We start from the raw sequence: 15,755 nt of genomic DNA, 5'->3' as shown, positions 1-15,755 counted from the left end.
TTACTTTTCAAATATTAGTTTTTAAACATTTTTTCCGTCTGTTTTAATATGAAATTTAAACCTTAAAATAAAATACTATATTTTAAACTTATTGTAAACATTTCTAGATAGTTCTTTATATACAAAGTATAAATTTAAAAACGTATTTGAAAAATATTTAAACCGAAGGGAGATAGTGAAAAAGAGCAAAAAACTTTTTTTTTGTATTTTCATATACAGTGGGCGTAAAACATTTGCTTTAATAAAACTTTTTGTGCAATGCCTCTGAAGAAAATCGAAATGGTTTTTTTTGGCGATATCCCTCCTCCTCCTTAAATAATTTTGACAAAATTAATATGATCAATGACCCATAATAGAAATATTTAAGCCATATTTCAAAAAAATCGGTTTGGTTAATCCGGGTATACAAGGTGAAAAGCAATGCGACACGTATACGCTCGCAAATTTGTAGATAATATGTTGTCGTTTTGATCTAAAAGAATTAATTGGACACTAAAACTTAAACATTTAAAAAAAACCAGATTCCTAATATTTGACATGATCACCGTACTTTCCCGTTTAATATTGCTATTCTATCCATATTCTCCAAAATACTAATTATATATGAGAGTTAAAAATTTATTTTTTCCTTCGTTTTGTCAATATTCTCTTGTCTTTACTCATAAGAGAAGTTATTAAAATACGTATTTACTATCCTCCTTGTAAACATAATTATTTTTAACTGGTGTAATATATGAACTTTAGAAAAATGGGATTTTTTTTAACTTAATTTGCTTTCAAAAAATCTATTTTTATGTAATATTCAATTCTTTAGGTGAAATTATATGATTAACATTGTTTTCAACGTTACATTAGATAGTTTAACTTTGAAAACTTATCCATTTGTTTATCCTTTATTCATTTTACTTCGTGACCCCTTTTTTTTTATATGAAATTCCTTGATAAATTATCGGTATTTATTATAATACTATTTTGTGTTATATGATTTGTAAAAAAAAAACCTTTTTTTATTAATTAATTATTTTTAATTTACTATTTTTTCTTTTTTTTTTTATTGTTGGTATTTTACTTATTTATTTTTTCCTTCTGTGCTCTTAAATACGTTGAATATTTTTCTCATAGCTTGTCTTTGGGTATTAGTTCCAGTCTAGAACTGTTTCTTTTCTAAGATGACGGTTAAAGTTGTTGTAAGGGGATAATGACGACGTAAGCTTTAGAAGTGTAGTGAAGTGAGGGCTAGAAAAAAAAGAAAAGGAAACAACGTTAGTTGTTGCTAGAGGGTGTGCATCCACCAGCCATCTTTGGATTCCCGACACGATCTTTTGGAATGTTTCAAACCGTTTTTACTTCCCCTTCCCATTTTTTCACTACTACTACCTTGTTAAAACCTTACCGTCGTATTCATCCCTCAAAAAATCTACTCCCCCTCAAAATAACCTTCTACTTTTACCACCGTATAACCTAACAGACCTTTTATTCGGTTTCTATCTCGCTCTTCTCTCTTAATTCTTTTTTCTTTTTCCGATATCGTATTCTACTCTCAAAACATATAAGAACATTAACTTTATGTCTTGTCAATTGTAAACAGTTTAAAATTAGTTTCACAATTAACATATACAGATTTGCTATATTTTGTTTTTAATCTTTGAGATTTTCACTTAAGGATTTTTAAAATCTTTATAATCAGTCTGTTAAGAAAGAAATCATAATTTATACTAATTATAAAATCTATGAATTCAATTTTTTTATATAATTACAACAGACGCTTTGCTTCTTTGTCTAAAAATTAACAATGTTCTTTTAAATAAAACTTTGCTCCGATAAAACCTTTTTACTTTCCCGGCGAATTTAGCTGAAATTTAAAAAGGGCAATATGGTGGTCGTATATAAAATGTTTTTTTTTTTAAATCTTTAAGTTTTAGTACCCAATTAGTTCCTCTATATCGAAATACATGTGCGTAGTATTTACATGTGTGTGTCGCACTGTTTTTGGCCCCTTATATAACTCGCTATTAAAAACCGAGCCCCACCTCTTAATTTCAATTTTAAAAGTTGAAATTGATTTTATTTTTATATATGATTTTTGTTCTTTGGCTTTATCTCCCTTTGGTTTAAATAAAAAAAAAAAATCTTTTAATTTTTATACTACATACATAGAGCTACCAAGATTAATTTACACGTTTTTTTAAATTATAGACCCTGGACCTAAAATGCAAAAAGATTTTTGAAAATTTCCTTTTTTCTTATTTTACCTTTTATTGAAGGCGGTGTTAGATTTAAGAAAACTTTATTTAAGCAAATTTGTTAACCCTAATTTATGTACGAATATTTTCAGAAAACTTTTTGTCGAAATCTATTTCCTATCACGAAAAATTATATATTCTGTTTTTAGAGTTTCTCTTTTAATTTTTATTATTAATATCAGGAGAAGTCATGCAATAATTTGTCAGCTTTTTATTATGCTATGCACAATATCATGTACAATTCAACGAGTTCTGCATCCTGATTGTATATTTTCGTTATAAAGAAGCAAGGTGTAATCGACTCATTTCATTCCTACATCTTTAATAATGATGGTAAAGGATATTTGTTATTTTTTAAGAATGTTCATATCGTTTTCCGCATCCAAGACTTTTGTTTCGTGTTAGTATATGACTAGTATTAAATAAGAGTTTTGCCTATTATGATACTGCTGATAGGACTGACTAATAAAGGTTCAGAATTTAACTTTTTATAAAACTAAAAAGTTTTAAAATATAAATTTATCAATTTTTACTTTTTTTGTACGAAGTAAACTTCCTTTATTAGTAAGTAGTTAAGTAAAGAAAGTTTACTTCGTACAAGGAAGTATTGTAATCGTGAAAAATTTCGGTTTTCAAATTTCATCGGAAATATCCATTTTGACCATCACCGAATCCATTTTGACTAGCTTCGGCGTGACGGCTGTACGTACGTATGTATCTCGCAAAACCAAAAAACAATTAGCCGTAGAATGTTGAAATTTTGTGTTTAGGACTATTGTAACATCTAATTGTGCAACTTCCTTTTTAATTGCAATCCACTGAGCGAAAAATGTCAGACTTCTAAATAAAATGGGGTTTCAATTTTGAAACATTTGGATATAGGACTTTTTCTTAACTGCGGTAATAAGCCCTCGTTGAGAGCCTTTCAACGAGATATATCATAAGTGGTACTTATTTTCATTTGTTCCGGTGTTATAGCCAAATAAATTTTCAATTAATGAAATATCTGGATCTTAAAGGGGAATTTTTAACAATAATAATTCAATAATAACAATACAAAAATAAATTATGAAAAAAATTACAAGTTATTAGCGAAATAAAACTAAGTACTTTTCTTTTTAATTCAAAAACTTTTACAATCAGAGGTTAATAATTATTAATAAATCAATATATTTAAATTTAAAAACAAAAGTTAAAAAAATATATGTATATGAAGTCGGATTTGAACCGATGTGTGCGTGGTTATGGATCCGACACGTTCTCACTTACACTACATATCTACTTGAGCGACCTGAAACAAAATTAATATATAAAAATGTTAAGAAAATTTTTAGGGTCATTTTTCTTGAGTATTATTGAATATTGTGTATTTTGTGAAGAAGACACTTAAACAGTGTATTATTCACACATTCAATGTGGTAGAAATCGGTCTCCCGAAGCTCGTGTCACAGTAATATGCCACTTAGCCACAGTAATATGGATCTTAGTTGCTTTATATTGATTTAATTTTTTTTTGAAAAAGTTCACTACAATTATTTTCTTTCGGAATTAGAAATAATTAGAAATTTTTTTTAAACATTAAGTATGATCTAAGTAGATTAGAATAATTTTCTTTCTAAAGCTTATCTTGGTTTACTTTTCACACATTCTTAAAATCGATTAGCCATAGAATATTGAAATTTTATATTTAGGACTGTTGTAACATGTAGTATTGTATTTACTAGAAAAATTATTTTCATTTATAATAGGAATGAACTATTAATTTCAAAATACTTACTCTATCCTTCAAATTTATATGTCTATTTAATAAAAATGTAAATATATTTCAAATGACATCTTTTTCATTTTGTTATGAGGAAGTGATTCTGATCGTAGGAAAAGTATAGTACATAACTAACTCAACTTGTAACACATATTATACACTATCTGGCAAACAGGGATGTCATGTGGTGTCCACGTCAAAATTGTATTCAATGCAGTCTTGCAGTAATTCCATTAATTTAAACTTAACAAGAAGATAATACTGGTAAAAAAGGGATTTTGATCTACTTAAAATGAACTAATTACTAGCAACCTCCAAGCAACCAGCTAAGATTTTATTTTGTGTATAAAGCAACGGGTAAAAACTGATAATCCCAGTCTCTTGTGTTAAAAAGATAAACTGTTTATGAGATATTATTATTTTTTATAGTAAAATAATAATTATACTGAAGTTTGTACAATAACTCAAATCTGGTTAGTTATTTATTTATAAGGTTTAATCGATTGAAATGATTTATTTTCTTTAAAAAATAAATAAGTAAAACACAATAGCTTCTGTTTTATTTTTAAATCAAAATGAAATTCATGCCGCTTATACTGCGTTATAGCTTATAATTAGATATAAAATAAATAGAATTGATTCATTTATATCAGTCTAGTACCAATAAAATACAATAGTTAAATTTAAAAATAACTTATCAAGAACATAAAAGAATTTTAACTAATTTATTTTAGCAAAGAGAGCTGAAATGTTGTAGTTTAATTTTTGGATGAGTATCAAAGATAATTGTAAAGTTTAAATAAATGATTTTGACACGTAACACTTTCTTCCTCTATTCTTATTTTTATTTATTTTTTAACGTTTTGTGTTTTGATAATGATCGTGTTAAAATTTTACCGACCGGTGTGGTCCTTGTTTTAACTATACGATATGTATAGACTGCTGTAATCTATCGAATAAACTAACAGTCTTAAGTGGTTTTTAACAGTTAACTTATGTCTTAATAATTCTTTGTAATACGCTACACTTTGAGTAATGATTTATATTTAATTATTATTCTATTTGTTCTTTATATGTTGACATTAATAATTTTATAATTAAAGTACTGTATAAATTAATCATACGTAACATTACAATTTTTTTGCGTTAAAATATTTTGTTAAAAAAATCATGTGATATTCTGTATAAATTATAATCTTGTACAGAAAAAAATGCGTTATTATATGAAACTAAATTTTTAGGATTTTGTTGTAGCTTCTTTTTTTAAAAAATGAAACCCTTTCGTTTTGCTGTAGAAATATTCTTGCTTGTAAATTATATGGATAAATAAAAATTACGTAAGTAATTTAACTCAAGAAGCTAGCTTCCAACTAATAAAAAAATTTGAGTTTTTTTTAATTTTAATTATTCATCTATGTAGTTACGTCTGTTATATAAATTGCTAGAATATATGCACCTCCTACTAAAAAATTGCTCCTACAATAAACATATATATATATATATATATATATATAAGACAAGTATGATATAAATATAAGAAAATATTGTTCCGTTTCACTTGTGCTGTCGAGTGCTGCTAAGCAGGGGCTAGAGGCCCCTCGGCTAGCTTGGTCAGGCGATCTGATCACACGATGTCCTACGTCATAATACCGCAAGGAGTGGTCATTATGACGTAGTGACTTCTATCTCATTCGGAGCTCGAATCCTGCAAAGAGCAGTTTTGTTGCACATGCAGTCCGGATGGACATGTTTGGATGAACGCTTACATTAGTTTAAATTTATATTTTATTATGTCATATGTTATTCATTCTTAATTATATGTCACGTTATATGCCTTATTCAGTTCACTTAAATGTTATCGAAATGTCAAGACGACAAGTAATTAAATAACAATTTAATAAGCAACAAGGCCTTGTTTCAATTCATCACATATGAAAATACAATCCAATCTCCCTCTAAAATCTACCACACCATTTTACAGTCCTCACGGGCAGGATCTAACAAATATATAAGAGAATATTTCATTTGCGTAAATGAAAAGATTTACTTTATAAAAAGTACAAAAGTCCGTAAAACCCAAACAAAACACAAACAATCAAATAATATTAAAGGATAATTTAGGCCCTTCATCACACATACAGAAGATGCTCATCACTTAAGGGATGTCGTCGTAGCCCAAGAGTCGCTTAGACTCCCCAACCCCAACATGTGAAGGCGTTTGAGTCGCCAGAGATCCTCACTGTTGCTAGGAGATTCAGCGCTAAATAGTTCACATGATTACCTAGCCGTTATTTGTAATGTAACCGCGTAATCGCGGACATAGAGCGATTCTAAACAGTTATAAATTTCTTCGTTCCATGCAAACCACGGCGCCTCTGTAATGACTCTCGCCAACTTATTCTACAAGCATTGTGCAACTTCAGTTTTGCTCTTCCTCGTCGTATCCCATACCTGTATACCATACGTTCAAAATAACCTTGTATATTAAAAGTTTGTGGGAAGGCGAGAAATGTTTATTCCTTCTCAGTAACCTAAAAAAGTCATATATTTAGCTGGTTTATCTTGTTCGCATAGTTCTTCCATGTCAAGGGACTGTCTAGGCAGAGCCCGAGTTACCGTATTCGGTCAAAACGCTTAACTGGTGAAGTATTTTAACTGCGTGGTTATAACGACATAATTTAAAAAAATGTTTTTAATTCACCCGAAATTATAAAAATGGAAGTTTAACATTTTTTATTACATTTTATTATTTCACCTTATTAATGTATAAATTTTTTGAAAATTTGATTTCTTTCTTTCTAATGTAACCAGGGTAGGAGAAGTTTTCAACCTTTTGTCAAGTATAGAGGGTAAATTAAATTAATTTTTATAAAAATAATGTTTATCAAATATTAAAGTTCTGTAATTTTGAGGGAATTTAAATATATTTTAAACAAAAAATTTCTTTCTACGAGTAATACAAAATGCTAAGCGTAAACAAATAGTTAAAACAAAACTGTATTCAAGGAATAAGTATCTAAAAAAAAAAAATTAATTGGTTTAAAAAATCAATTATCATTATTTTCTTTCGATGGGATATTAATTAAGATGTTATAGATAATAATTTTATTATTAATAATGCTCAACAAAAATAGCCGTAATGCCAAGTAATTATATTGACCTCACGAAAATTACATTCCTTTATGAAATAATCTTTGTTTTATATATATATATATATATTGAAATCAATCGATTACTGGTTTCTTTAGAATTGAGTTGGATATAAGACTAACGTTACTAGAATGTTTTTTTATTTTCTTATCTTGATGAAAGTATATAATTTTTAGAAATTAATGTCTTATGTACGGTTCTAAGAAATTATTTAATACAATTTTTTTTTACTACCAGTTTGTTAGATTAGTAAAATAAAAATTTTCTAGGAATTAAGTTTTATAAAACAACAATCGTCGTTTGAAATTATTTCATTTCTATGGAAATATTATTTTTATTTTTTTATATTAATTATAAAATTCCAAATAAATTAAACGACTACAACTTATTGATATTTAATTAATTCTTTATATACTCGGAAATTTATTTTACAAAATCTTATTTGGTATTCAACCAGTAAATGAAATCTTTATAAGTTTGAAATACTGTTTAAAATGCGTTCAGTATAATCAATGAAAGATTTAATTTTATTGTTACTTACAATAATGAACATTACTATAAACAGTTCACGTAATGTAACTCTCAGTGAATAACTTGTTTTGTTGTTAAGTAACTTTACAACCAGAAGGAACTACTTTTCTTACTATAATCCCACTTTTTAATATATATATCTTCTACACATTCCTTATTATATATAATTAAATATTATTTTTATAAAATAAAACTTATTTTTAATATTGTTCGATTTGGTGTATTGGAACAAAATAAAGAGTTCTTTAGCTATTAGGCTGAAATTTTGTAATTCAAGAATCAAGAATTTTATTCCATTGTTACTCTTTACAATGAATTTAAATTCTGGAAACGTAAATGGTGTGTGTAAATCCTTTGAAAACTTCCGATTAGATCTCCATTATACCACTCCGCTGTCCACTTTCGATAAAATTATATTAGCGATGTTATATAATTTTTTTTTACTTGTAATCGGTTTTGAATTTTTAAATTAGTTTATTAAATGCCAGCTGTGTGTGAATACTTTACTGGTTGAAGGATTTTTCATAAGAATTTAGACGGTTTCGATATTGAAGTTCCCCGATTTGATGTGTCCAACGACTGGATGCCGTTTGCCCAAATAGATTTGACGACCGATTTAAACATTAGTATTTCCTCAACGGTAAAGTATATATAATTCTTTGTTTTTCGAAAAATAAGTACATTAATTTCTTGTTTTTGGTTATCTATTTAGTTTCTATTATATCTGATGTACAAAAGCGCTAGTAATAGTTGTTTTCCCTGAGAGTAATAATGTTTAGCACGTTTAAACAGTGCTTCTGGTGAACAGTATAAAGGTATCCCTTACAGTTGAATATCTTCAGCCTTTTGATGTGCTTGATTAGTCGATGTACTACAGTATATTTGGCTGAGTAAAGATGACATGAGAAACTATTTTATTCTTCATTTTCTTTAGTAAATCTGTATCGGGATAATTGCTTAAAATGGCTATTCCTTTTTCAGAAGTGACTTTCCTTTAGTTAGGTTGCCTACAACCTTTTGATTGTATACATACATTATGTATTAGTAGCTTGTTATTGGGCGATGATTTATTTTCATTATAGTAGCCATTTATTTTTTTAATTTTGCATCGATCTTTTTGAGCACGTTTTAAATACGCTAGAAATAATTTATGTATATTTTCGACAAAAATTTCTTTAAAGTTTATTAATAAACGAATCGGTATAGGATTTCTACTTTATTAAAATGTCGGCGCTCATTGTTTCTTACTATATATTTTTTATCGCTGTTGGGAATTTTTGAAAATTATTGTTAACTAAATGAATGAGGTTTAAGATATTTTATCTATTTTCCGCACAGACACCGTTAATTAAAATTCAGAAAAATATTTAATTACAAAATGTTATTTAAAATTTATATTTTCTTCATTGAGACTTGTTGCAAACTAAAATATTTTTCTACATATTTTATTTATATTTTTCTAAATATAGCATTCCTAAAAAATAAATTATAAAATAGTTCTTCCTTACAGAAAATTGGAAAACTATTTACTGTTAAAATGTTAAAAATAATTATTTTTATTCGTAGAAAAAAAAAACTTTTTCTTCAATACAGTTTAAATTAAAAAAATATAGAAAATATAATAGTTTCTATTAAACTCCCCCTTTTGTGTACTAGGATTACAAGCCGTACGAGAAAAAATAAAATAAAACTGGCAACTGTGCGGCTGAACGTTCTCGGCAAATCAGCGGAGGTATCCGATTGAACTTCTCCCTGACCACCCTGTTACAGAAAACTCCTTTGAGATACCGAATACAAACTTAAAAGTATTTATAATTTATGTATAAAGATCACCGTGCTAAATTGAAAATTTTTGGTAGAGCGATACCGAGTAATTAATTCAACACAAAGAATTTACTCCAGTTGTTTTGTTCTCAATGTTTTATAAGTTCTACGACTCCCGTGAATTATCTATTGAATTATTTTACGTTAAAACAACTAAAATTTTAGTTATAAATTTAAAAAAATATAAATTTCCGTTTTGATCTGGTTAGCCGTTTGCTTTATGCGCAATTAAATAAATAAATAAAATTAAATTAACGCAGCTTCTGCAGAAAGTTTTTATAAAACGTAAATTATCACGAAGAAGAAAATAATCGTAAAAATATGTTTCTTTAAATATGTCTGTTGCATTATGTACTTTCAACTTTTAAAAGTATATAAATATTATGTACGTTTATATTTCTAACAGGTGTAAGAAACAACTCGTTTTATAACGTTCAAGGTTGTATCTGCCTCAGGTTTAGTTATACTGTACCATTATATACGTAGAGGCTTCATGGCCGTTGTTGTTTTGCTTCACGTTTAAAGATTATGATAAAATCATTATATAGCATATACCAGCTATAAATATTGTGTGTGTGTGTGTGTGTGTGTGTGTGTTTGTGCACAATAAATGCTTTATATATATTTATATATATATATATATAAAATGTAAGTTACAAATAATTGTACAATATGTTTATTCCAACAAAGGATTTATTTTTATATATAAACAATATATATATAGTAAATGTTTAGAAAAATAAAAATAGAAAATAAAGGTCGTTGAAATAATTCTAACCCACTTGTTATTAAAGTTGTTATTTTAATATTTAACTTCAGTCTTAAAAAAAATAATATTAATGAAAATATAATAGTATTCCTTCCATGACCTTGATTAATTACCGTTTGTTCCTTAAAAATAATTGATGTGAAAATTAGTATTGGGATAAAATAATTACTCTTAATAATAATAATATTTAATGTATCTATGAAATCTAAAGAATGAAGCTAAGTAACGTCAGAAATTATTAGTAAATGCATGATGACCGTTAATTTAAAAATCAAACTATTGCTATAATGTACTCTTGTAATTTATAATAATCAGAATTACCCTTGGATAGGACGTAAAATTCACTCTAGTCTAAAAAAAATGTACTAATGATTAAGGTGAAACATTCAAGGTTTTTTTTGACCAAAACTTCGATTAATCACAACATTAACGGTTTGGCCGTAAAGCTTCTGAGCAACGGTAAGGATGTTAGAAGATTTAAGCGGTTACACGTTTTGGACCTAAGTTACTCTATAGTGTAATTACACTCACTAAGCGTTGTGCGTTAATTAATTCTTCATTCCCTTCCTCGCTGTTTCTGTTTCCACATCCATTTTTAATTTTTTCGTTTTCGATTTATTTTTTCTTATCTAAGTGTTTCATTAATCTGCCATTTTTATGATTGTCGCTATCGTTATCGTTTTCTACTATAATTCTGTAAGTACAGTTCTTCAAAACTACCTTGCGTACGTTCTACCCTCAGAAGTTCAATATAGTACTAGTCAATAATTTTTGAGAAATCTTAATGGGGATTTCTTTTCAACGCCAAAATATAACACCAAAAATATAAACGATTGTAAAAAATTTAAAAAAAAGTTTATTAATTTAAAAAAAATATAATCTTAGATGAATATTCTTACAGTATTATAATATCCAAAAAATAAACTTTAATTTTAAACTTTTAGTAATTACTATATTATTATTTTAAATAAAGAAAAAATAAAGTTGAAAATACCATGTTTAAATTAAAGATGCTATAACTATCATTGTGAGTTACAAGGGATAACTTTTAATAACCAAAGAACTGTACATAAAACATACAACCTACATTTCTTATCTTTTTTTATTGCATTCAGTTATGGGTACATATAATAATAGTATAAACAGTTAAAAACTTAAACCTTTGTAGAAAGAATGAAAATTAATGAATTTTGATTAAAAAAATGTACACTCTGTCATTTACTCTACTGCGATCTCTTCACCCTAGTAAAGGTGAAAATTGATAATAACCTTTAAAAATAATTAAATTTTGTAAATGTAACTCGATATAGCATCAATGTTTATTTTATTTCATTTTTTAATTAATGTTAATTTTTTATTTTATGCATAGATGTTTTTATTTGTAGAAAAAAATGTGTAAAATGAAAAAAAAAATGATTGGTAACAACGGAAGCTAGAAATATGCTACTAATATTTAATGATCAACCCATAATTTTTTTTAGAACTTGCATGGGACTATTTTATTATCCATTAATATTTTGACCGAAAATTTAATTCGGGTAATTAGTAATGTATTATGCAACGCGCCTTTAATGATAGCCATTAATGCACGAGTGCGAAATAAGTTGCGACAACACTAGTCTTGGCGAGTGTCGTAAACTTTGCAAGAGTGCGTTAATGACGATTATAGAGAATTGTATACCGAATTTTTTCTACACCTGAGAATATATTGGGGTTTATTTATTTTCAATCGATGATAGAATACATTGTTTAGGAAAAGGTTTTTAAATCTTTAAAAAAAATTATTTAAAGAATGCATTTCTATGGTAATTGGTTATTAAAATTCTGCCTTTTCTTTAATATCTGTCGGTGTTAAAAACATTTCTTCCTCAGAATCCGACAAAATTAAGAAAAGAATAAACAGTCGGTGTACTTTCAAATTAACCTCTGAATACTAACTATTAAATCGGATTAAAATCAAACTAAAAAAGACAGCTGATATACATTAAATACCCGCCTCTGATCAGTCAGCGGTTAAAAAATTAGGCTTATGATCTATAAATTTTTGTCTGGTTGATTCAGCTACTTTTTTATTACCAGTATTAAGTAAAATACTAACAAAAAGAGAAAATGTTACTACCTATTCTACAATGCTTGAGTTAATTTTCTTTGATCGTTTGTTTATAGTACATAATTTGAAACTACCTATGAAATTACTAATTGTACTCTTATATCAATCAACTGTTAACACAGGAATCAAAGTTATTTTGGTTTTCATCTTATTATTTTATGAAAGTTTGTATGAGAATTACGAAAAGAAAAAAAAAGGGAATAGTTTCTGGTTTATATCAATGGTTGTGTTGTATAGCGAAAATATTTTAAGAGGAAAAAAATTCCTTTAAAAGATAAAAGGGAAGCGGTTGGTTAAAATGACTGATTTTACTGTCCTTTACCTAATTATTTTAAGAACACTAATTGTGTTGTAGTTTCCCCCCACAAAATGAAATAATGATTGACTACTGATGGTTTTTGCCTTGTCTCGTCTAGTCTTTGGTCCAGGAAGACCATGTGTGTTTCTCGTTAACATATGCGGATTCGTCAACCTTTTAGCTCATTTTCGAAGTTTTATCCTTCAGTCTTAATGTTTGAAACTTAGAGTGAAAATATATTCACGAGATAAAGTTTTATACATAGTTTTTTTTTTGTTTATTACATTTTTTAATGGAATTGTTATTGTGTTTTTATTTTAACAAGATCGGTGAGTAATATTTTCTTATAAAAAATGTACTAACTAAAATTTGTCATTATATAGGAAAAAGCTGTTATTTAACTTTAACATACTTTAATTAACATACTTATATTAAACATACTTATACATACTTTAAAGTATATATACATACAGAAAGTGTGTATACATACTTATTTTAACATACTTTAATTTGTTTGTCGGGAAGTGGGTGGCTGTGAAGTTTTTCAGTTGTAATACATCCTAAGACTGTTATAAAATGATTTTTTTTCCACGATTGACACGATAATTCGTATTGCAAAGTTTTAAAGGATAATTGATATAAAAACAATCTGTAAGATCCAGATAAAATTTTTATAATGATATAATATTTTACCAAATAATAGTTATTTTCGCAAATTTGTTTAAAAATATTTCTTAAAAACAAATAAATTTTATCACCGAGTTTTTATGTGTTTTATGTGTTATTATTATTGTGTTCTCTGGTTAAGTAGGTAAAAAAAAGACCAATTAGAGAACTATCTAAAACGATTTTTATCTACGTGTGCACTGTATTAAGGTTTTTTCTTTAAATTTAGACTCGCTTAATTTTTTTTTATTATCAGTAACTTTTAACTTGTACAAGTAGTATTATATTTCAAAACATGTTTGCTATATTTTTATATATAAGTAATTAAAAAAAGATAAGTATAATTTTACTTTCACTGTCATCAGCCTTATTATGTTGATTAGGAATAGATAAAAGTAACTTTTAATTTCCTTTGCCTCTCACTTATAAACGGATCTCTTAACAATAATTTTCTTTTCTAAAACTCTAAAATAAAAATTTATGTAAATTTAGAGATTATATACCCTTTATGAAAAATAATAATTCTAGAACATCTTTTATTTAACTTTTCCCAAAAATTTTAGCCGTGATAAGTTTTTGTCGACTTTTAAATGAGAGTATCATAATAATATTTCGTTGCGAGCCGGAATATGTTATTCATTTTTATTTATTGGAAAAAGTATTTTATTGTACGATTTAAAAATTTGTTCCGTACATGATGAAGTTATCGACAGCTGTTACAGGCATTATACTCCAGCGTCAATGTTTTCGATGTGTCACAGAGTTGATCTTTTGTGTAAATACAAAGATGGTTGGTCGCCTCCCTCTTTCCAATGCGGTAAAACTCTAAACTTTTGTGTTTAAATTATTGTGTATTGAAAAACCATTGTATTTTTTGTTTGTATTACCCTGTAGTATAACATTTTACATGTTTTTCTTTTGATAATGTTTGCCCCCGGATTTTTAGATACGTTTCTTCATGCAGGAATACTGTTCAGTTATCATGTAGCCTGTTAAGAGATTACTTTCGTTTTTGGTTCGATGGAAAATATATTTTGTAATACTTTAACGAATTTAGTCGAATATCTTCTCCGATAAGTAAATTTAGCTATTTTCGATCAAAAAATTCCAACATTTTAATCGTTTAAATTATTGTAATACCGGTTAGAATTACTTATAGCGATAAAAAATTCAATAAATTAAATTCTTACGTAATTAGTATTTTTTGTTTTTATTATTTTAGGGGCGGATGTCAGAGTTCCGATTGGTGGGCCCAGTCTGTTCTTCGGGAACACCAGCAGTTGTGGACATCCTTTGGAGCCGCTAGTCATCAGCATCCTGCAGGCTCCTACCCTAGAGGCAGACCAAACTGCAAAAGAAAATCGCGGCGACGTCGGACTCATCCGCTAAATGTGAGCCGTAACGTTATAAAGTGTTTGTTAAACGAAAGCGGATATAAATATTATTATTAAGATTAAATCCAAAGAGTGTAGTGTGTTTTTGTGACAGTGTAAGTGTTGTTGTGATTTCAGTGATATAAAAATATGAGTTCGTATTTTGCAAATTCTTATATGCCGGACATGCGGAACGGAGGTGTGGTACCTGCAGAACATCCCCATCAGCAGCATCAACATTACGGCGCTGCGGTTGTCGCGCAAGGAAATAACGGGGCGACGGATCCGAACGCTTGCGATCCATCCGTTGTCGGGCTGCGTCAAGGTATACCGCCCCACCATTATGGTGGACCTCCAGCGGCCGGGCAACCTCCTCAAGGTATGCCTTATCCAAGGTTTCCCCCGTACGACCGAATGAACGCGGCTTATTACGGGGCCCAACAAGGCGGTATAGTCGAAGGGTACAGACCCGATTCGCCCAGCAATATGGGTCATATGGGTCAACCCAACGGACACCAAACACCTGTCGTTTACGCTAGTTGCAAATTACAAGCGGCTTCTGTCGGCGGAAACGGTATCGTCGGCGGACCTGCCAGCCCTCACGAGCTCGAAGGCGGACCGCCGATGACGAATCACCACCATGCGCATCCTCAACACCATATGAACCATCCTCACCATACGCATCCGCAGCAACAGCAAAACCATATGATGTACAATAGCCAACAAGCACCGCCACCACCGCACCATCAACAGGTTGTACAACATCAACAACCGCCGAACCAGCAACCTCCAAATCCACAGCAGGGAAACAATAATAGTAATTCATCGCTTCCTAGCCCGCTTTACCCGTGGATGAGGAGCCAGTTCGGTAAGTAAAATAATGAATCTTTTACCTCGCAATACAAAAATACACGCTTAATTATAAATAATCTAAAAGATAATACTTAAACGATACTTTCAGAGTTACTGGAGATCTATCTAAAAATCTTCATTATTCTCTAACTGTGTAAAAAGAAATGCCGGTTTTGA

General features: G+C 28.5%; 1 protein-coding gene across 4 annotated transcripts in view; it reads left to right on the top strand.

The window, feature by feature from the left end:
* Nucleotides 1–15,755, top strand: part of LOC142330132 (homeotic protein antennapedia-like) — a 485,876-nt gene that overhangs the window by 432,153 nt on the left and 37,968 nt on the right. For all 4 annotated transcript variants that reach the window (XM_075375222.1, XM_075375220.1, XM_075375223.1 and 1 more), the window contains exon 2: nt 14,576–15,594. In XM_075375222.1, coding sequence (XP_075231337.1) covers nt 14,877–15,594 — 718 coding nt within the window. In that variant the 5' untranslated portion in view covers nt 14,576–14,876. The remainder of the gene's footprint in view (nt 1–14,575; nt 15,595–15,755) is intronic.

Source organism: Lycorma delicatula, chromosome 9 (assembly GCF_047948215.1).
Source record: "Lycorma delicatula isolate Av1 chromosome 9, ASM4794821v1, whole genome shotgun sequence".
Classification (NCBI taxonomy): domain Eukaryota; kingdom Metazoa; phylum Arthropoda; class Insecta; order Hemiptera; family Fulgoridae; genus Lycorma; species Lycorma delicatula.
The sequence above is the reverse complement of the archived record's forward strand: the minus strand, read 5'-3'. Positions and strand labels throughout refer to the sequence as shown.